Genomic DNA, 23,650 nt, shown 5'->3' on the forward strand with positions numbered 1-23,650 from the left:
TATTATTGAAGCGCTCATAAAAGTTTGCACCCATATGCCTTATGCACCACCTACTCACAACATCTGACCATAGAGGAGGTTGTCCTCGACTTCATTCATGTAGTTGCCTTATTGCTGCTAGAAGACCTGCATGTCTGTCACTGATGAGGCAAACATCAGGCCTTCCAGCAACAACGTGAATCTTCACACGTTCAAGGAATCAGTACCAGCTCTCTGTGTTCTCATTCTCAACAAAAGCAAAGGCGATGGGAACCACCTGCTTGTTGCAATCAACTACAATCGCTGTCAGTATTGTCCCCTTATATCTTCCTGTCAAGAATGTGCCGTCAATACATAGAACAGGAAGATAATACATAAATGCGCTCACACATGCACCAAGGCAGAAGAAAGCATGAAGCAGAAACCTAGGTCCCCCATATAAACTCGGTACAATGTAGGTATCAGTCGCGCTTCCAGGATTTCTCTGCACAATTACTGACAGCATGTGAGGCAGGTTATCATATGATGCCTCATATGTGCCGAATCTCATCTCAAACACCTTTTGTTTTGCCCGCCAAGCCTTTGCATAGCTGATTTTGTATTGAAAACGGTCGTCGATGTCCCTAATTATCAATTTTGGCTCATAATCAATTTTGTCCAGAATCACCCCATACATCTTCTTGGCCACGAAAGTGGATGTGATATTACGGTGAGTTTGCACAACAGCAGTTAATCTACATGTATGTGGTGTAACAATTGAACACTCCCAGTGTGTCTTGTACTTGCCCATGTAGGCATGTACTCGCCATGTACAATCGTCATTGACACACTTCACCTCATATTCTTTGCTGCTAGACTTCACAACTCTGAATTCCTTCCTCAACGATATAGCCCAAAGCTTCACAGCATCTTTCACAGCTTCAATGCTAGGATACTTTGCCCCCTGCACAACCTCATTCTCTCTGTATTCGTACTCATTACTCCTAATATCCTGTATCACTGGATTTCCAAAACCCTTGTCTCGCCATTCACCTAGCAACGGGTAGTCCTCATCGTCTGTTGAGTCCCCACATTCTTCCATCATTCGAGCCTCTTGGTCTTCATTCTGTAAAGCTTCCACTATTCCAGGTATTCGCTCCCCCTCATCAGCTAAACCTTGCGGCTCAGGTTGAATGACATGCACATTCTAATCTTTTTTTTCTCTTACCTGATCAGCTATACCTTGCGGCTCAGGTTCTGTGACATGCATGTTCTGATCTTCATTTTCTTGTTCCACTGCTTGGTTCATATGAGATGATGTAATTGTTGACCCTTCACCGAAATGGGCTGCCTTCTGGTGAATCTGAATTAGCATTGCAAGAGGCCACCCGCGGTCAAGAGCTGCTTGCATGTAAGTCTGTCATTCTTCGGTGTTTGCTATAAGCATCAACTCCCAGAAATTCCCTTCAGTTCCCCAATTCGTCACACTCTGAACGGTTAGGAAATGAGTCTTTGGATTCACATTGAATATCTCATGAAGCCATTTGCGTATGGAACCAAAACTCCTCTCTAAGGGTTTATCTATTCTGTACTCTCTTTGTTCTAAAGCTGATAGATCTACTCCATACGCATCATGAGAAATATAGTAGTCACCATAATGAACATGAAAACGAAGCTTGCTCGACATATCTGGACACACAATCATGATATTAAATTGATTGCTAATCTACTATTTCAATAAAAATAATTACAACATAATCTATTTTAGTGATGCAAATGAGGGGTGGGGAGACCAGCCAACCCTTATATAAGGGTGGGAGAGCCGGTCGCCCTGCAGCCGGGCGGCCAGGGCTGGCCGCCCCGCTGCCGGGCGATCGGCCCCCAGGGACCTGCGCGTAAATATTTTCGCAAAAGTTTTTGCACAAAAGCCCCTGCCGCCCCGCAGCGGGGCGACCAGGTCCCGGTCGCCCGGCAGCGGGGCGGCCGGGGTATATTCCTGTAAATTTCGAAAACGAAAATATATTTTTGTAAAAAATGAAAATAAAAAATATAAAAATAAAAAAACCGCGGCGGCTGAGTGGATGAGGACTTGTCGGAGTTTCTCGAGCAAGAGCTCGCGGCGCCTGTAATCCATATAGTCTCTTGCGTGCCGTAGAGAGCAACTTGATTTGGAACTTGTGGGCTTTGGCGGCGGCGAGCTCTTGCTCGAGAAACTCAACTTGTCGGCTTGGCGGCGGCGAGCTCTTGCTCGAGAAACTCCGACAAGTCCTCATCCACTGTATCCCTAAACCTTACCTTGAGTGAAATCCGTGAGAGACAATTGTGATTCATGACAATTGGTAATCAGAGCCTAGATCCACTTCCACCTACGGATTCAACTCTGGATCCAACACACTCCCACCTCACCCGGTTCCAGTCAAAGCAGGAACGATGGCGTCGCCGACCGATCTCGCCACCATTCTTCAGAAGATTGAGGAGTTGGGGAAGAACCTCGACACCACCGGAATCAAGACTGATGAAACAAATCGGAAGATTGAGGAGATGCAGCAATCCATCCAGAGGATCTCAGATGAGCAAGGATCGGTGATGGTCTGGAAGCCGAACATGGAGAGCAAGGTCACGGATCTATAGAATTCCGTGTTCGATCTGAAGACCAAGGTCGATCTCTTCATCCATCAGCTTCCTAGCAGTAAGAAGGGAGAGGACGATGGATCCTTCCCCGAGGCGCCTACCACCGCCCATCTGGTGGTTTCTGCAGGAGCAGAGGCATCTGGGCCAAGTAGCCAACAACCACCGGAGTGTCGGTGCTGGGGTTGTCACAACCCTGGTGCCGCCTCCGGTTAGAGGTGCGATTCAATCCCATTCTCCACCGCTTGTTACTCCTGTTCCTTTTCGAGGATTTGAATCCTGTGGTGCCTCCCACTACTCACAGTCTAGTAATTTCAGCCACACTGTGCCCCAGCAAGAATTTCTAAAGTTTGATGGTACCAACTCTAAAATCTGGATTAAAAGGTGTGAAAATTACTTTGACATTTGTGCGGTCTTTCCGGAGCACTGGGTGAAATTAGCTACCATGCATTTTTCTGGGTCTGCAGCCTTCTGGCTGCAATCCATAGAACTTGATCTGAAAAGGTTGAAGTGGGAGAGCCTGTGTAAAGCTGTCATAGAGAGATTTCAGAGAGATGAACATTATCTGGTCATTAGGCAGTTCTTTCATATCAAGCAGACAGGTTCTGTTTCAGAGTACATTGAGCTTTTCGACAAGCTTGTTCATCAGCTCTTAACTCATGATCCTTATTTTAACCCCTCTGTTATTACCAGTAGATTTGTTGATGGGTTGAAAATTGAAATTAAATCCGTTGTGTTAGTACATAGGCCAAAAGATCTCAATACTGCTAGTTCTTTGGCTATGTTGGAGGAGGAGGTACTGGTGGGGTTCTCAAGCAAGGATGTGAAAAGACAGGAAGTTTATAATACTACCAAGGGCATGACCAAGCCATTTAATACTTCCTCAGTATCCAAACTGGTGGAAACACCTGTTCTTGATGATAAGAGAAGTCCAAGCTATTCTAAAAGCAAACCTCAGAATGACAAGCTTCAAGCACTAATGGCTTACAGGAAGGCTAAAGGTCTTTGTTGCAAATGTGGTATGAAGTGGGGACCTCAGCATAGCTGTCCTGAATCTGTATCCATCCATGTGGTGGAAGAATTGTGGCAACTTATGGGAGATAGTGATTTGTCTGAGGAAGCAAAAAGGGTCAGTGATGTTTCTGATTCAAGTGATGAGCTGATGGCCATTTTCTGAAAGTGCTACCAAAGGGGTTTCTTCAGGAAAGACCATAAAACTCTAATGTCATATACAGCATCACAAGGCTCTCGCTTTGGTTGACTCAGGGAGCACCCACAGTTTTCTTTCTGAACAGTTTGCAGCTCAATTACCCAACTGGAAGTTATTGCAGAATCCAGTACCTATCAAGGTTACAGATGGGGGCATCATCTTGTGCACTCATGAAATTGTGGGGTGTGACTGGCTGGTGCAAGGGACACAATTTTCTACTACATTCAAAATCTTGCCATTGAAATGTTATGATGTAATATTAGGCATGGACTGGTTGGCTTCTCACAGTCCTATGCACGTGCAGTGGGCTCAGATATGGTTGTCTTTCCATTATCAAGGCAGATCTATAAAAATTCAGGGAGTAAACAATTCAGACCATCACTATTTGCAAATCTCTGGTAGTCAATTGAATGCTATGAAGGAACTGGAAGATGTGTGGTGTGAAGTTTGCTTATACGCCGTAGAGACCCAAGGCAAAATGGAACTATTGTTACCACAAATCCAAGTGATAGTGGATCAGTACCCTGAACTCTTTGCTGAACCCACCGGGGTGCCTCCAACAAGGTCCATGACTCATTCTATCCCTCTGCTTCCAGGCACACGGCCATTCAGATTGAGACCTTATAGATACACACCCTTCCAGAAGGATGAAATTGAAAAACAAGTAGCCCATCTTCTGAAGAACAACATGATCCAAGTGAGCACAAGCCCCTTTGCCTCTCCTGTACTGTTGGTCAAAAAGAAAACTGGAGAATGGAGACTTTGTGTTAGAGTGGGGGACCACCCCCTCTAGCCACTCCGACCCTAAAACCCAGGTGTTAGAGTGGGGGAGAGGGGGGCTTTATCACTGGACCAACATTTGAGAATTGGCTAGTGCCTTCCTCTGTTAAAGAAGTCAGAAGCTTCTTGGGGTTGACTGGATATTACAGAAGGTTTGTCCAGAATTTTGGATTAATAGCAAAACCTTTGACTGAATTGCTCAAGAAAAGGAAAATATTTGTGTAGACACCTACAACTGAACAAGCTTTTCAGGCCTTGAAAACAGCTTTGATTACTGCCCCAGTTCTAGCTTTACCTAACTTTGAATTACCTTTTGTGGTAGAGACAGACACCTCAGACAAAGGGATTGGAGCAGTGCTGCAACAAAATGGTCACCCAATAGCTTATGTCAATAGATCCTTGGGTCCTAAGAATCACGGTCTCTCAACTTATGAGAAGGAGAGTCTAGCTATTTTAATGGCTGTGGATCATTGGAGGGCCTACTTACAATCTTCTGAGTTCATTATACAAACTGATCAAAGAAGTCTGGTGCACTTAGATTACCAAAGACTTAACACTTACTGGCAACAAAAGGCTCTAACTAAATTGATGGGTTTGAAGTACAAGATCTGTTACAAGAAGGGGACTACCAACAATGCTACTGATGCACTGTCCAGGGTAACACACGCTTCAACTTCTGAACTGTTGGCTATATCTACTGCTCAACCTGTTTGGTTACAGGATTTGCAAAACAGTTATGATCAGAATGCTATTGCTAAGAATTTGTTGACAGAGTTAGCCATCAAACCAGTTTTTGGTAACTTCAAACTAGTGCAAGGCATCATCAAGCATAAGGATAAAATCCGGTTGGATCATGATGAACAATTACAACAAGATGTGATCAGGGTTCTACAATTGGAGGCCATTCAGGTTCTCTTGTTACCCACGCCAGAATCAAGAAATTATTCAGTTGGCCCAAGATGAGACAACATGTTCAGGATTTTGTAGCAGCATGTTCTGTGTGCCAACAAGCCAAAACTGAAAAGGTACCATATCCTAGACTCTTGCAACCACTTTCAGTACCTGACCATGCTTGGCAAGTGGTTACTCTAGACTTCATAGAAGGTTTACCTAGTTCCTCTTCTTATAACTGCATACTGGTGGTAGTAGACAAGTTCTCTAAGTATGCTCACTTCATCAAACTTACTCACCCATTCACTGCTCTTAAAGTTGCAAAACTTTATATGGATAATATCTATAAGCTGCATGGCATGCCTCAAGCCATAGTTTCAGATAGGGACAGGATATTCACTAGTACATTGTGGCAAGAATTGTTCAACTTGACTGGAACAGAACTGAGAATGAGTTCTGCTTATCACCCTCAAAGTGATGGTCAGACAGAGCGGGTCAACCAGATTGTTGAAGCTTATCTGTGTTGCTTTATTCAAGCATGTCCTACTAAATGGTCCCAGTGGCTAGCTTTGGCTGAATTTTGGTATAATACCAACTACCATTCTTCTCTCAACAAGTCACCGTTTGAAGTTCTTTACGGCCATGAGCCTCAGCATTTTGGCATTGAAGGGGTGGAATCTTGTGCAACCCCTGACTTGGAAACTTGGCTTAAGGAGCACAAAGAAGTTACTCGTATGCTCAAGTGACAGCTGTCTAGAGTACAAAATAGGATGAAACAGCAAGCTGACAAGAAGAGAACAGAAAGGTCCTTTGCTGTCGGGGACAAAGTCTGGCTTAAGTTACAACCATATGTGCAAACATCTGTGGCAACCAGGTAGAATCACAAACTGTCTTTTCGCTACTTTGGCCCCTATGAAGTGGAGAGCAAAGTGGGTTCAGTTGCTTATAAATTGAAGCTACCTCCAACAAGTGCACTACAAGAAAACAGGCCAAAGGTACTAGCTGCTGTTGCAGCTGGTACAACGCATTAGTACCAGCTGCAACAGCAGCTGGTTGCAGCTGGTACCTTTGGCAGCGAGCCCAGGGAGGGCTTTTGGTACCGGGTTAAAGCTCCACCCGGTACCAAAACTCTCGAATAGGCACCGGGTGGTGCCACTAACCAGTACCAAATGCCCAAGGCAAAACAAGAACCAGTTGGTGGCACCAACCGGTGCCTAATGTGCTGACAACGGCACCGGGTCTTGCGATGACCCGGTGCCGGCAGGTGCCCAGGGAAAAGACACCAGTTGGAAACATGAACCGGTGCCGATGCCTAATATTTAGCACCGGTTGTTCTGCACCAACCGGTGCCTTTGTGCCGCCACTATAAATACCCCGCCCCTTCCCCCCTCCAAGCTGCCGTGAACTCACTGTTCATGGCAGCCGAGTGAGGGGAGGGGGCGAATTTTTTCAATTTTTTTAAAAGGTTAGTAACATTTTTTCCATGCTTTATCAAATTGATTTTGTAGATGTAGTTAGTACTTGATTTAGTTTATACACATGATAAATATTTGTAGATGTAGTTTGGACCCGATTTAGTTTATAGTTTTATATTATTGTTATATAAATATTGTTATATAAATTATTAGGTATAAGATAACTATTTATTTAGATGTAATTAGAAATTGGATTATTTTATTATTATATTAGGCATAAGATAAATTATTAGGCATAAGATAACTATTTATTGTATATAATTTTGAGGACACTCCAATTTGTTTCGTAATCAATCATTTATTTATTTAATTTATTATTTTACTTCCAATATTGTTTAATAAATAATTTATGTTGACACTCGATTGATGTTAATAAATGAAATGTAAACCCAGATGAGTCGGCAATGGTTGTACATGGCCAACAGGCGTTCAAAGGAGTTCATTGATGGCGTGCAGAATTCATAGAAGTGGCCGAGAAACACAAGTACGGTGGTTTCGTTCGCTGTCCGTGCAAATTCTATAAGAATGAGAAGGATTACTCATCATCAAGAACCATCCACAGTCACTTGTTCAGTAGTGGTTTCATGCTGAACTACTATGTTTGGACCAAGCATGGAGAAAGAAGAATTATGCTGGATAATAATGAAGAAGTAGAGGACAGGATTCTTGACTTTGTAGCCAATTATGGTGCCTTTTTTTATGACACTGCAATGGGTGAGCCTGAAGAAGATACCGAAGGACATGTTGTAGAAGATGATCTGGGTCAGATGCTGCGCGAAGCTGAGGAAGTTTGCGAAACAGAAAAGGATAGAGAGATCTGAAGCATATGTTGGAGGACTACAGAACATCGTTGTACCCAGATTGCAAGCAAGGTCAAAAAAAGTTAGGTACCACATTGGAATTGTTGCAATGGAAGGCATCAAATGGTTTGTCTGACAAGAGATTCGAGGAGTTGCTGAAACTTATAAAAAACTTACTCCCTGAGGGTAACACCTTACCCGAAACAACATACGAGGCAAAAAAGGTTGTTTGTCCTTTAGGATTAGAAGCACAGAAGATACATGCTTGTCCTAATGATTGCATCCTATATCGTGGTGTATATGAAAATTTGGATTCGTGCCCTGTATGCAACGCATGTCGGTATAAGATCCCTCGAGATGATCCAGGCGATGTTGAGGGGATGCGTATCAAGAAGAGGGTGCATGCCAAGGTGATGTGGTATTTCTCTCTAATACCACGTCTGAAATGTTTGTTCATGAATAAATCGAATGCTAAATTGATGCGATGGCACAAAGAAGAACGTAAGCAAGACAATATGTTGAGACACCCCACTAATGGGTCGCAATGGAGAAAGGCGGACAGAACATTCCCAACATTTGCAAATGATGCGAGGAATATAAGGTTCAGCTTAAGTAGGGATGGCATGAATCCTTTCGGTGAGCAGAGCAGTGGCCATAGTACCTGGCCTGTGACACTCTGTATATACAACCTTCCTCCTTGGTTGTGTATGAAGCAAAAGATCATTATGATGACAGTGCTTATCCCCGGCCCGAAGCAACCTGGTAATGATATTGATGTGTATCTGAAACCACTGATTGATGATCTTCTATTGTTGTGGAAAGAGGAGGGTGTTGGTATGTGGGATGCACACGCATAGGAACATTTTAACCTATGTGCATTGCTTTTCGTAACAAGCAACGATTGGCCCGCACTAAGCAACCTGTCCGGACAGTCCAATAAGGGTTATAAGGCATGCACCCATTGTTTAGAAGAAACCGACAGCACGTATCTGAAGCACTGTAGGAAGATAGTGTATAAGGGTCATCGTCGATATCTTCCGATCAAGCACCCATTAAGGAGGAGGCATGCTCTCTATGGTGGAAAGACAGATCATCGTACGAAACCTAGGCACCGTTGTGGGCAAATGGTGTTTGAAATGGTCAAAGATATAAAAGTAGTATTCGAAAAATGACCTGGCAGCAGATCAGTGCAGAGTGATGACGGACGCGCACCTATGTGGAAGAAGAAGATTATTTTTTGGGATTTACCTTATTGGGAAGTCTTAGAGGTCCGCCACTCAATTGATGTGATGCATCTAACAAAGAATCTTTGTGTGAACCTTCTAGGCTTCCTTAGTGTCTATGGTAAGTCAAAGGATACACTGGAAGCGCGTCATGATCTTCAACGTATGAAACAACGGGCCGCCCTACATCCAGAAAAAAGGGATAAAGGACGTCAGTATCTAGGTCATGCGTGCTACACTCTTAGCAAGGAAGATAAGTAAAGTATGTTCAATTGTTTGAACAGTATCAAGGTTCCATCAAGCTACTCTTCGAACATAAAGAGGCTACTAAACCTGAAAGAGAAGAAATTCGCACATGTAAAGTTCCATGACTGTCACGTGTTGATGACGCAATTAATTCCAGTTGCACTAAGAGGTATTCTACCAGCTAATGTTCGAGCAACAATCATAAAGCTATGCGCATTTCTCAACGCAATTTCTCAGAAGGCAATCGATCCATCGAGTCCAATCAGGCTACAAGAGGATGTTGTCCAAAGTTTAGTTAGTCTTGAGATGATATTTCCTCCATCATTCTTCAATATTATGACACATCTTCTAGTTCACCTGGTCAAAGAGATTGGTATTCTTGGTCATGTTTTTCTTCATAATATGTTCCCTTTTGAACGATACTTTGCAGTCCTAAAGAAATACGTTTGTAATCGGGGCTCTTCCGGAAGGAAGCATTGCGAAGGGTTATGTCACAGAGGAGGTCATTGAGTTTTGTGTTGACTATGTGGATGAACTCTGCCCAATTGGGGTTCCAGTATCACGGCATGAGGGGTGGCTGATTGAAAATGGCACACTTGGAAAAAAATCAGTAAATGCCACTGATCATGCCACGTTGAGCAAAGCACATCTCACAGTTCTGCAACAATCAGCCTTGGTGGCTCCATACATGGAGGAGCACATGCAAATAGTCCGAAGCAGGTACCCTTTGAAGTCTGAGACATGGATTATAAATCATCATAACGATACGTTCGCCACCTAGTTACAGAAAGAAGTCATGGCCAACGATGAAATTCATAAGCAGCTAGCTTGCCTGGCCAGGGGTCCGACAAATTCAATCTTGATGTACCAAGATATGAAATTAATGGATACACATTTTACACAAGAGCCCAAGATAACAAGAGCACAAATCAAAACAGTGGTGTCCGTATACATGCCACAGACTCTAGTGGCCAAACAAACTCATATTTTGGTTACATTGAGGAGATTTGGGAACTCAACTATGGGCCGCTGAAGATTCCTCTATTTCATTGCCAATGGGTTAAGCAGACAGGAAAAGGTGTTGATATCGACGAGTACGGAATGACAATAGTAGACCTCAAAGAGCTTGGCTATCGAGACGAACCATTCGTCCTAGCTAAGGATGTCACCCAAATTTTCTATGTGCAGGACATGTCTAGCAAATCGAAAAAGGACAAGTCTAGAAATAAATCAAGTTTTGTAGGAGCAAGAGATGAGCCAAAGCGCCACATAGTTCTGGCAGGCAAAAGAAAAATTGTGGGAGTCGACGATGTCATAGATGAAGAGGAATACAACAAGGTCGAAGACATGACTCCATTCGCAGTGGAGGTTGACACAAGTATTCTTTATCCCAAGAGGAGGCTCCCTACGCACGCCATGATCACAATGAAGGGACGATTGTAAAGCAAACCATCATTAATATTCCATTAGTTGAATGATTATGTCTTGTAATATTTTCCGTGAACATGCTACTAATGATTATCTTTGATTGTTATGGCAATTACCAAATTTATTATGCAATTAAATGATGTATTATGCAATTAAATAATTTATTAGGCAATTAAATGATTTATTAGGCAATAAACTGATTTATTATGCAATTATCATATTTATTAGACAATAAATAGAATTATTGGACATTTAACAAATTTATTAGGAAAAGTAAATTATTTATTATGCAATTAAATGATTTGTTATGCTATTAAATGATTTATTAGACAATTAATAGAATTATTGGGCATTTATCAAATTTATTAGACAATTATCAGATTTATTATGGAATTAAATGATTTATTAGGAAATTAATAGAATTATTGGGCATTTAACAAATTTATTAGGCAATTAAATTATTTATTATGCAATTAAATGATTTGTTATGCTATTAACTGATTTATTAGGCAATTAATAGAATTATTGGGCATTTATCAAATTTATTAGGCAATTACCAGATTTATTATGCAATTAAATGATTTATTAGAAAATTAATAGAATTATTGGGCATTTAATAAATTTATTAGGCAATTAAATTATTTATTATGCAATTAAATGATTTGTTATGCTATTAAATGATTTATTAGGCAATTAATAGAATTATTGGGCATTTATAAAATTTATTAGGCAATTATTAGATTTATTATTCAATTAAATGATTTATTAGGAAATTAATAGAATTATTGGGCATTTAATAAATTTATTAGGCAATTATAAGAATTATCTGGAGAATATCCTATTGGTGCTGGGCGAAAAGTTCAACCGGTACCAAAAGATGCTATGGTACCAGTTGATCTTTTCACCCGGTACCAAAGACCATTTCTCGGACAAAAAATGGAGCGCGGGAGTCGAACCCGGGCCGCGGCGCACAGAATATTTAGGGTTACCACTGAGCTACTCGGTGAATTTGATCCAAGTGGCGGCAAAAGACCAAAAATAGAGAGAATTCTGCAGCCTTAGGTACCGGTTTTAGGTTTTCAACCGGGGCTAAATGGTAATTTCATTTCCCGCCTGTTGGAGTCTTAAGGTACCGGGTGCAACTCTAACCGGTACCTATGTGGTACCTAAGGTACCGGTTGTTCCTTCAACCGATGCCTTGGGCCCTCTTAGGTACCGGGCGACTTTTTCACCCGGTACCAAAGGTTTGGGGTATATATTGGTGTGCCATGTTCTCTTCTTCCTCCACTCTTTACCGATCATCCTCCGCCGCCCCTCCGCCCCCGATCGTCCTTCGCCACGCCGCATCGACGCCTCGACAACGCCGTCTCTCCGCCTCGATGCCGCCACCTGGACGCCTCGACGCCCCCGCCCGACCCGTCTTCGGTGTGCCGCCGCCGCCTTCGCCTCCGCCTCCATCTCGACGCCGCCGCCCCATCCCCTTCACGCGGCCACCTCGGTTCGGCTCTGCTGCGGCCTCACCCTCCCCGGCCGCCTCGACGCCGGCCCCCTCCACCGCGCCGTCGACCCGTCCCCTGCGCGCGGGACGCCGCGCTCCTCATCATCGACGTCGCCGCCCCCGCCCGTGCCCCGCACGGCCGCCGTCGCGTCCCCTGCACCCCGCCGCCCCGTCCCCTGCACACCAGCGCCGTGCGCCTCCGCCTCGACGCCGCGGCCCCCTCCCCTGCTCCTTCGCCTCGATCGCCGCTGCCCCCTCCCCGAAGTCGACGTAAGTGGCCGCCGGCGCCGCACCCCTGTTTCTTTTTTTATAATTTTATTATGATGTATAATGTTTAATGTTTAATTATAGAAAGTGAATTAAGTGCTTTCATGTATAATTATAGAAAGTGAATTAATGTTTTTCTTTTATGTATAATGTATTATAGAGAATTTAGAGATAATTTATGTAAAATTACAGAGAAAATTAGATATTTAATTATAGTGCTATATTAGAGATAATTTATGCTTTTATGTATAATTGTTGTGCTATATTAGAAAGAATTTATGTTTTTATGTATAATTATAATGCTATATTAGAGAGAATTTAGATAATTATAGAGAGTGAATTATAGATAAAATTAGATATTTAATTAAGTGCTGTATTAGAGAGAATTAAGTGCTTCTTTACTATTTAATTTTTATAGTGTCCTTAGATATTCAAAGAATAAATTATCTAATTTATATTCAAAAAATGATGACGACGACGACGGAAAGTAATGACGACGTAAAGAATTTAATTTCCTTTATGGTTATCGATGATGAATTTTCATTAATTATCCTTATTCAATGTACATGTCAATTTATTTTATTACTTTTTCTTTACATGTGTAATTCAATGTACATGTATTCAAAGACTTTAATTTATCATATATTTATTATTTAATTATGTAATTCTTAATTACATGTGTAATACAAATTAATTCTAACTCACTCACACACATACACACTCTAACGCACACATACAATGTCCTTATTTAATGTACATTATTCAATGTCCTTATTTAATGTACATTAATTATATATTGCATGTGTAATTTCGATTAATTCAATGTCCTTATTCAATGTACATGTATTTCTTGAATGATGCAGTCGTTGTTTATATAGTGAATTTAGATTAACTCTTGCTCTCTAACTCACGCCCGCAGTCGTTGTTTTGTTATAACACACACAAACACTCTCACACACACGCTTGCGCTCCTCCTCCTCCGCCTAGCTCTACGCGCGTTAGAGTCGCCCCCCCCCCCCCCCCCCACCATTTCCTCCGCCTGGATTCGCGCCGCAGCGACCCCGTCCCGTGGCTCCGCACGACGGCGGCTTTCCTCACGCTCCGCCTAGATCCACGCCGTGCTCGAGCTAGAAAACGAACCAAGCCGAGCTAGACTTCTAGCTTGCTATTGTGTGAGCCGAGCCAAGCTCGCGCATTATCTTAGCGAGCCAGCTCGATATCCAGCCTTACCCACACACTCTCTCTCTCTAACACACATACACACCCTTTCTCTCTAACACACACACACTCTAACACACACACACACTAACACAAACACATTAATTTGTACGGTTTCAGATAAGGATGGACCCCTTCAGGGATGAGGAGGCCGCCGCAAAATACATGTTGGACGCAATAAACAAAGATACGAGGGCCGTCGCGCAAATCAGTGAAGAAGAGGTTAGGACAGCTGATTCGTTCCTGAATATGTTCGGAGATGGCGATGAAGAAGAAAGGAGTGAACCAGATGATGACTTTACGCCATTGCGCGCTCAGCAGCACGTTCCAGTACGTATCTCAATTATGCATGGTGACTTAGCTAGATTAATTTTGCGATTAACATATCTTTTCTGTAATTTTGTTGACCTCTGTATCGAGCCAGTCAAAAGGGAGACGCCGGCCGACCAAAAAATGGAGGGAAGACAGGTCGTCACAGAAGTGGACGCAGAGGGTTGTCCAAGTGCTCCAGAGGCTGCTAGCACCAAATTTGTCAACTAATGTGGGGTTATTGTTCGGGCAAGAATTCCGATCACCACAAGACTCTGGAGCAAACCAGAAGAACAGCAACACACCATGCCTCCACATCAGAAGGAAATGCTATGGACAGAACTCAAGGATATGTTCACTCTTCTTGAAGGAGTTGATGAAGAACTTGTGAAGAGATGTGCCTTGAAAAAGATGGTCATTGCATTTGCAACTTTCAAGAAGAAGTTGTTCACCAATTACATCAAGAAGGGTAAGGAGCCGAAATGGGACGATCTTCCTCAGGTTAAACCTTATTGGGAGGAGTTCAAACAGTACAAACTATCTGAGGAGGCCCAAGGAAAATCTGAATAGGCCAAGACGAATGCATCAAAGAAGAAGTACAGCCACCACCTTGGGGCGGCAGGGTATAAGAAGGTAGATAAAAAATGGTAGAAGATGGAGCAGGACCTTATGGACAGAGGCATCAGGCCGGCGACTTGGGAATGGCCGGATAGATCCAAGTGGTGGTTATTTGCTAACGGCGTGACACTAAACCCATTGGATGGAACTTTGGTCGTTCCAGAGCAAATGCAATAAGTGTCCCACGATCTGGTCACAGTAATAGATGAGGCCAAACAAGGAACATTCCAGCCTCAAAAAGAAAATGATGAACTGACCAGGGCGTTAAAGAATCCAAAACACCCTGGATGTGCCCGTGGCATCGACATGGTCCCATGGAAAGTTGCTTGGGCCGGAGATAGCTCTTACAAGACTCGTCGAAAGAGCAAGACAGAACAGGAAGAGAAATTATGTGCCATACAAGAAGAGATGCACAGGAAGGTTATGTCCTTGGAATCTCAGATGGACGCAAGAGTCAATGAGGCAATGCAACTAGCTCTGAGCCAACAAAGGGGCATTGTTGGGTCGCACACGGATGTTGTGATAAGCCCAGCCTCTCAGCGACACAGCAGCTGTGCATCCACGGCGGCGCCCGACGCACCAGTGGAGCACCCCAGATTGAGGCACCAGAGGTGGAGCACCAGAGATACCCAGTCGATGATATCAACATTCTGACTGCATGCGAGCTACATGTGAGAGCAAAGAATATATCTGTTCATGTAGCATATGGGTCAGTCCTGCCACTGAATCCTTCTAGTACAATTCATGGAATGCCGATACCCCATAGCCACGCCTCTGTCATAGTTGAGCATATTGTTGGAAACAATGAGAATCTTGAGCTCGATTTCGTTGGAGGGGATGGAGAGAAGACATTGGGAGACGCACTCCACGGGATCGTTCTCTGGCGTAAGGCCGATATCAAACTTATTGCAAGCACAACGGCTCCCGTGGATGCCGATCGTCCGTCTCCGAGACCTCCCTCACCACCGTCCCCACAACCTCCCTCACCACCATCTCCGCCCGGGAAAAGGGCCACGAGTACTCCAACCCCTCCAGCACCAGAAAAAGGAAAGAAAAATACATCATCCCTCCCAGCGGCTGGACCCACAAAGAAGAAGCAGAAAACGGTCGAAAGAAACTTAACCTACAAGAAGACCGCTAAGGAGTTGGAAGATAATACTGCTCGACATATAAAAGAACAGTTGAAGCCTAAGATCCCAGAGAAGAGGGAACCAGTACCTCTAGATGTAGCAAAAAAGGTTATCACAAATCTGAACAACCCACCAAAACCAAAAAAATTAGCCTCAGACTACGATTGGACTCTAATAAAGGCCCACCAGCAGAAAAATAAGAAATGTGGCAAGACCATTCCTCAGCTAGGCACACAACAAAAGGAACTCGAGCCCCTCAAGGTGCCGAGGGTGCCAGACCTACACGAGGCAGAATTTCTTGCCGAAATAGGATTAACACTAGCGCAGGCAACAGGGTTAATGGAGGATATCCCAATCGCTCCCGTTGTTAATGCTCCATACGAGCATGGAAAACCTTTTGTCACTGAGGAAGAGGAGGTGTGTCTGGGCACGCAGATGTAGAATTTACATAAATGGTACCTGCGAATGTCGAATAACGAAACAAAAATGTTTGGAGTCAAGTATTGCGACCATGATTTCTTCCGCGGGGAGGACGACTTCTGGGTATACTTCGAAAATCTACATCACATATATCGTCGACAAGCTCTGGACGTCTCTATCATCACCATTTGGGTTCTGTAAGTATCACTTATCTCTAGATTAATATTTTTTGTTAACAAGCAACGTAAGTATCTGTGTGTACTGTATAATTTCTATTTTATTATTTAGTATGGAGCTTCAAAGATGCCGAAACGAAGGATGGCAACATCAGGTCGGCTTTATGTGTCCGTTGCTAGTCAACCAGAAAATTCTTAATGAAAATTACAAGGAGACGTGTCAAAACATGTACAATTCCCTGATTAGACAACATTACAAATCCTATATAATGATACCCTACAACTATGGGTAAGTCTTGGTCGACTCATACCTCTTTTATATTCCTAAATAAATGTTAAGTCTAATGCATATATATATGCTTTCTATATCTGTAGTTATCATTGGGTTTTGCTAATACTTGCCGTACAGAGCAGCAATCTTATAGTGTTCAACTCTATAAGAAACCCAAAGTCCGCAATCCAACATATCATAGACCCATTGAACAGGTAAGTTCAATTTAGACAATCAAATCTTTTTAAGATTATAACAATTGTTCAATATCAAACTTAACTTTGAGCGCAGGGTGTGGAAAAAATTTATGAAAAAGAACAAAGGAGCCGGTAAATGGAGGGAGGAACTAAACGTTAAAATGGATTATCCGGTATGTTGATTCACGAACCTTTTTCTAGTTAAGTAATCCCAATTGCTCTGTATAGGCATACAGAAATATTGAATAATTAATTTATTTCTCCTTAAGTGTGTGAGACAAAAATAAGGAACTGATTGGTGTGGGTACTACGTATGCGAGTTCATGCACCAACAAACTCCATGCAGGAAGCCTACTATGGAGGACCTAAGAGTCCGTATAAATCGTTCACAAGTACATTTATATAATTATACTAACGCGATAAAATTAATATATCAGTCTTTTTTTTCAAAATGATAGATGAGTCGAATCGTGGACGAAGTTTACTCTACCGATCGGATTAACACCGTGTGCGAGCAGCTCGCAGGATTCATTTTGAGGGAGATCCTGGATCCTAAAGTCGAGTTCTACCACGACGGTCACATCAATAGAGAATACCCTTTGACGTCGTGAGGGGCCCAACATTTGAACTATAAACATGACTTGTACATTTGTTACTATTTCTAAATGTGATGTCTAGTTATTTGTGTATTTGTAAATATATTAGTATAGCCAAATAGCTTAATTATATGCTTGCGTTGGACTTTTAGTTAGTTTCGAATACTCTATTAACTCGTACACGACCAATGAACGTATAGCACCAGTAACAAACAGTAATTATAAACGTCCAATTAGCCCAGCAGGGTACGTTTAGCAATTCTAAAAGAATAAACAGTAATAAACAAAACTGGTTTTGGTAAATTAGGGAAAACACATTAGTACCGGTTGGAAAGACCAACCGGTACCAAAAGGGCTGCCAGCTTGCGTAAGCGTGGCAGCTTCTGTGGTACCGGTTGGTCTTTCCAACCGGTACCAATGACTGCCTAAGGCACCGGGTGAAAAACTTGGTGTCTTAGACCGAGCCCATTGGTCTCGGTTTGGGGAACCGGTTGGAAAACCGGTTCCTAAGGCCCTTTTCAACCAGTTCCCATAGCCCTTTTTCTAGTAGTGGTGCTATCCACCCGGTTTTCCATGTCTCTCTACAGATCAAGAAGGTCATTGGTAATTCTGTATCAGTTGCTGCTTCTTTGCCACCCGATGATTCTCCTATGCAGGAACCTGAAGGTGTTCTTGATACTCGGCTCAAGAACAAGGGTCGCCGAGTGATATCGCAAGTTCTGATCAAATGGAAGGGATGACCACCAGAACTCTCTACTTGGGAGGACGAAGATCAAGTACGTCATCTATTGCCAACAGCTACGACTTGCGGATAAGTCGTTTCTCAAGGAGGGAAGAATGTCACGAACAAGAACCCACAAGCTAGCAAAGGAGGAGGAAGAGGCAGCAGGTGCCGGAAGACCTGTACGCATCAGGAAGCCAAGTGTTCGTGTCTATGGGCCGGATTGGGTTACAGCTTAGGTTACGGTCCATGTAACGGGCGGCTGAGTGGCTGAGGCCCAGCCTGTAATCCATATAGTCACTTGCGTGCCGCAGAGAGCAACTTGATTTGGAACTTGTCGGCTTTGGCGACGGCGAGCTCTTGCTCGAGAAACTCCGACGAGTCCTCATCCACTGTATCCATAAACCTTACCTTGAGTGAAATCTATGAGAGACAATTGTGATTCGTGACACAGGAGGCACTTCAGCTGCTGCTCGGTGACGTGGAAGGAGAAGGGCACCATTTCACAGGCGGTGGGGACCCTCCAGTCGTCGCCGACGGGCGCGGCGGTGGCCTTGACCGACGGTGGGGCCGTCGCGCCGGCAGGTGCGGCCGACGGCAGCTTGGTGTGCGGGTCGCGCAGGGTGGGTGCCGGGGCCTTCTTGCCGCTGAGGAGCTGCGCCCACGTGCTGAAGCAGGTGGCGGCGGAGGGGGTGTCGCCGATGAGGTGCGCCCACGTGAAGCCGAGGGCCATCCCGCCGCACTTGAAGCTGGATGGTGAACTGTCCAATAAATTGGCACTTTGAGTTTTTAGTGCTAGTAGTAACCATCTTGCTCATGAATCATGAGAACTAAGCCATGAACAAGACAGCAAGAAATGTGTTAAGTTCGGAGTAAAAAATACAATCAGTTCTTCGGCCACAGCATAAGCAATTAGACATGGACATGGTCCACAAGGTGCAACTTGAGTCACCAGTTTATATAAAATATAAAATATTATGTAATATGATATTATTCTTCACAAAGCTATTAGCATCAGCCTTATATTGCTTAACTATTTGTATTTTTAGCTACATACTATTGGTCAAAACTAAATAAAATTTGACTTAGAACAAATATTTTGTACTGATTTATTATGACAAACATAAAACTACTTATATTTATATTTATGATCCCCTGATCATCATGTTATAAGGTGTGGTGGTGTGACGGTCGTTCAATGTCAATGATATAAAGTTTATTTTTTCTAAATGAAGGTTGTTCCTTATCATCATTATATTGACAGTTAGTTGTACAAGTATCTTCAATTCGTTGTACCTTTTTCCCTGTTTCTTCCATAAGGGTAATAATGGACATCACAATGCATATTAAAAAAATTGTTATAATTTTTTCAATGTTATTTTTCATGTAATTTTAAACTCCCATGATTAATTTATTATTAAATATCCTAACCTATCAAAATAAAAAAAATTGATGTATTTTTCTAAGATGTGTTATCATGTGTACTATCATCTTGTAAAATTTCAGTTTAAGACTCGCACATTCTAGGGGTGTTTTGTGTTGGTTTAGCTCTTCCATAGTTATTCTAAACTTCACCTAGAACTCTTGAGAGCTCGTGGTGATTTTGGGATATAGGCCGACGGATCAATTTCGAGAGAAATTTTGATCGGCTCCCATTCACCCCCCCCCCCCCCCCACCCTCTGGTCGCCAGTTTCGGTCCCTCAGACTCCCCCTATTCATAAAGAAATGAAAAAGACAAATTGTATTAGGGTTAATTTGAACCAAAGTGCATAGTTTGGCGTAAAATGAACCAAACAATAGTTTAGGGGGTTATCCAAACTTGGGCTATAGTTCACGGAAGTAATTTTGACTTTTTCCCAACAAAAAACTATTGCAAGTTTCATCAAGTTTATAAAGAAGAGATACAACACAGTTAGTTTTGCATGGATTAAATAAAGATGCTAAAATAAATAAGAGATACACCATAGTTTGTACAAATGTGTAAAGAAGAATTAAAAATTAATGAAATCTGTAGCCAGTAGTTGGAAAAATACAGATTACAACCAGTTATTTATAAATAAATAATTATAGGTCTGAAAAGTTGTTACTACCTATGAGCTTTTTTACTAAAATCTAAAGTGTCTGTTGCTTTAGTTAAATCAGATTTGCTAGTCTTTTGAATCCAAAGACTAGTTGTCTTTTTAGTTATAATAAGTAAACTCTACAATTTTAAATCCAATGGTCATCTATGGCTTTTGGAGAAAACTAATTGTTTTCCTCATTTTGTTGTTAACAGACTAATACTCAATTTGGTGCACTCTGAATTTTTCATTAGGTTCTTATTTGTACATTTAATTTGTATCCCGTTTCAGGTGTTCAGTGCATGTTCCATGTTATTATAATTTGTGCTATAGTGATTGTGAGGTTTCCTGCTTATTTTTTCCTCCCTTAAATAACAATCACTAAGGTTTCTATTTATTTGATTTCATCTAGCTCACTATGGATGTTGTTAACTGTGTGTGCAGAGTGAGTTTACTTTGATTGAACTATTTCATGCCCTCGAGGTGCATCAAATGAGATGGAAGAGGTAGCAGTGTCTAGGAGATATGTCACAGTAGGTACATGACTTTACTGATGTAGTTGTTAAGGTTTATACTTAACTAAAATGCTCCATTGGCTATATCAGATCATATAAAAAATCAAAAAATTGTAAAGTCTATGTATGTTAAACATACCTCTATTTCCTTGCTTGTATCTAGACTTCACTTTATCAATGCTTTTTTTCTGAAACATAAAATAAGCAATTAGTTAGATACAAATAACTGCACTCATTTTGCTTCACGTATACTGCTATTTAACAATTTAAATATTCTATTTGTTAATAACAGTTCTATATAGATATATTGGCATATCCTATATAGAGAGAAAGCAGCAAAGACTACAGAAGTTCAATTCAGATAAGAGTGACTCTGTAGGAACTGGGACATTAATTTTAATGTGCCTAGAAAGTTTTAATTCACAATCTCTATCCTTAAGTTGCGCAATATGAAGTATGAAGCAATTATTTGTTTTCATGTCTTCAGGGCCAATGCAGTCATTGATGCAGCAAGAGAAGGAAGAGAAGCGGGACAATTGATGGATTTGAATTGAACTTTTTTTTTATTGAACTGGTCTCTCAACCATAGGCTGAAAGTTTAGATGCGTACCTGATTAACCTAGGATGTTTTCTGTTGCCGTTCCTGAGGATTTGTTGTGGAAAGTTGTGAGCACGATGGAAGAATAGAAGTGTTCTAGCTTTGATGGGGGGAACACGTGCGAGTGCGAGCTGCACTTCTGCAGCCGTCGCGGCCAGAGAAAAAGGATGGAGCGATGTGGAGAGGGGGTATCTGGAAAGGATGGGAGTATACGGAGAAGTCGCACGGGAGTATCCGGAAGCGACGAGGGCATGAGACGGAGGAGACCTATGAGCGCGTGCGTACGTGGACCTATAGCCCACCATATTAGTACTACCATATAAGGAAAAGTCTGCTGTCTCTCGATCTCCATTTGTATTTTCCGTGCTTGCGTACCCTACTACGAGTACTAAATTTGTGTCCAGCATGTCTTATCAGCTCTTGCACCGGTGCTCGGCGGCCGTCGTCGACATTGCGGTGAGCCCTCTCGGGCACCTCATCTACTTCGCCACCACGTCCTGCGCCGGGTGGGGGCTCCTCGCGGCGCTCACGGTGCGGGCGCCCAACCGGAGGCCCCGCGGCATCGACATGTTGTTCACCGCCGTGTCCGCCGCGACGGTCTCGAGCATGTCCGCCGCCGAGATGGAGGTGTTCTCCGACGGCCAGCTCGTGGTCCTCACCGTGCTCATGCTCTCGGGAGGCGAGGTGTTCCTCTCGTTCCTGGGGCTCGTGTCCAAGCTAATGATTCTGAGAAACGACAGTTACCAGCCCGTTCCCGCAACCACGGAGGATCCCCCGAGCCCGAGGCCGCCAGGAGATGCGGAGGCGGAGGATCCCCTGAGGCGAGGATCCCCGGAGGCCAGCAGAAACGGTTACCAGCGCGTTCCCCCGACCGCGGATCATCCGGATCCCCCGAGGCGACGAGATGCGGTCTGCTCGCTGGTCTGCATCGTGCTCGCTATCCTCCTAGTGGCGAACGTCGGGGGCGCCGCCGCCGTCGCGGCGTACATCTACGCGGCGCCCGGCGCGAGGTGGACGCTGAGCCGCAAGTCCCTTGGCGTGGGCATCTTCGCGGTGTTCACGACGGTGTCCACGTTCGCCAACTGCGGGTTCGTGCCGACGAACGAGAACATGATGGTGTTCAGCCGGGACCTGCCGCTGCTGGTGCTGCTCGCGGCGCTGGCGCTGGTGGGCAACACGCTGTTCCCGCAGGTGCTGGCCGCCTGCGTGCACGTGGTGTGGCGGCTGCGGCCGGAGGAGCCGCCCGTGCCGATGATGATTCCCGGGGAGACGACGGGGTACGACCACCTGCTCCCGCCGCTCCGGTGCCGGATGCTGGCGGCGACGGTGGCCTTCTTCATCGCCATGCAGGCGGCGCTGCTGTGCGGGATGGAGTGGGGCGGCGCGCTGCGGGGCCTGAGCGCGGTGGAGAAGGTGGTGAACGCGGTGTCCCTCGCTGTGAACTCCCGGCACACCGGCGAATCCACCCTCGACCTGTCCACACTCGCGCCGGCCGTCGTCGTCCTCATGATGTGAGTGGCTCCATACATCTCTCACATGTCTGTTTCATGTTGTAGCTAGCAATTCTAAGTAGATCCATGAATCGCTTACACACTAGCTAGCTAGGTGCTCGATGCGACCAGCAACACGATGAGGCGATCACGCCATGGTGCAGTGCCATGGCGACACGATGAGGCGATGAGCTAGCAGAGCGTGTCGGCGGCGATGATTGAGCGGCCTCGCCTTCTCGTGGAACGAAGGCCCGGTCCGGCCCGGAGACAGGAAGGTCGTGGCGGTGTATCACTATGAACAGTACATGAAGAGGACCATGAGCAGGTGGTAGGACCATGACCTTAATTAATTCTACAAGCATTGATTGATAGATGTCGGCACAGGGACGCGCGTATGTGCTTCGACGCCAAGGCGCTGCGTACTGCTGCTGCCTAGCTGCAGCAAACACACGCAGCTGTCTAGCAAACACACACATTAGGAGCTTACTATAGGTTATTTTATGTAACAGTAAATGTGGATAATTTATATTAAATTTTAGGGCTTACTTTATGTTATTTTCATAATTGCTGGGATAGGTAATTTAGACATAAATATATAGAAAGATATATATTTTACACTGTTTTTTTTCGTAATGGTAGGCTTGGAGCTTTTTTACAAACTATGATAGACCTAATTACTAGTATTACCAATGAAAGTTAAAGTCTAGCAAATTAATGCATGATATTTTTTCCACAATAGTTTTTATGATCACTATTTCAAGCACACCACGTGATGATAAACATGGAGGCTCTAGTAATAGTAATATTGGTAGCTTATGTTTCACTTTTAGCTTTAGCTACGGGGAATGGTCACCTACCACTACATCGATTTTTCCATGGCCTTATCAGTGCAGGATTAAAAGAAATAGACGGTGATATATACCTTA

At 43.6% G+C, this 23,650-nt stretch overlaps 1 protein-coding gene across 1 annotated transcript; it reads left to right on the forward strand.

The window, feature by feature from the left end:
* The first annotated feature begins 21,636 nt into the window (after positions 1 to 21,636).
* LOC120679093 (probable cation transporter HKT7) lies at positions 21,637 to 23,396 on the forward strand. The gene has a single exon (XM_039960598.1). It carries the CDS (start codon positions 21,640 to 21,642, stop codon positions 22,747 to 22,749), a length of 1,110 nt encoding a protein of 369 aa, XP_039816532.1. The 5' UTR covers positions 21,637 to 21,639; the 3' UTR covers positions 22,750 to 23,396.
* The last annotated feature ends 254 nt before the right edge of the window (positions 23,397 to 23,650 follow it).

Source organism: Panicum virgatum, chromosome 6N (genome assembly GCF_016808335.1).
Source record: "Panicum virgatum strain AP13 chromosome 6N, P.virgatum_v5, whole genome shotgun sequence".
Classification (NCBI taxonomy): domain Eukaryota; kingdom Viridiplantae; phylum Streptophyta; class Magnoliopsida; order Poales; family Poaceae; genus Panicum; species Panicum virgatum.

Excerpts from the sequence above, each read along its gene's own strand:
- LOC120679093 (XM_039960598.1), top strand. The coding sequence starts at position 21,640 with ATGTCTTATCAGCTCTTGCACCGGTGCTCGGCGGCCGTCGTCGACATT.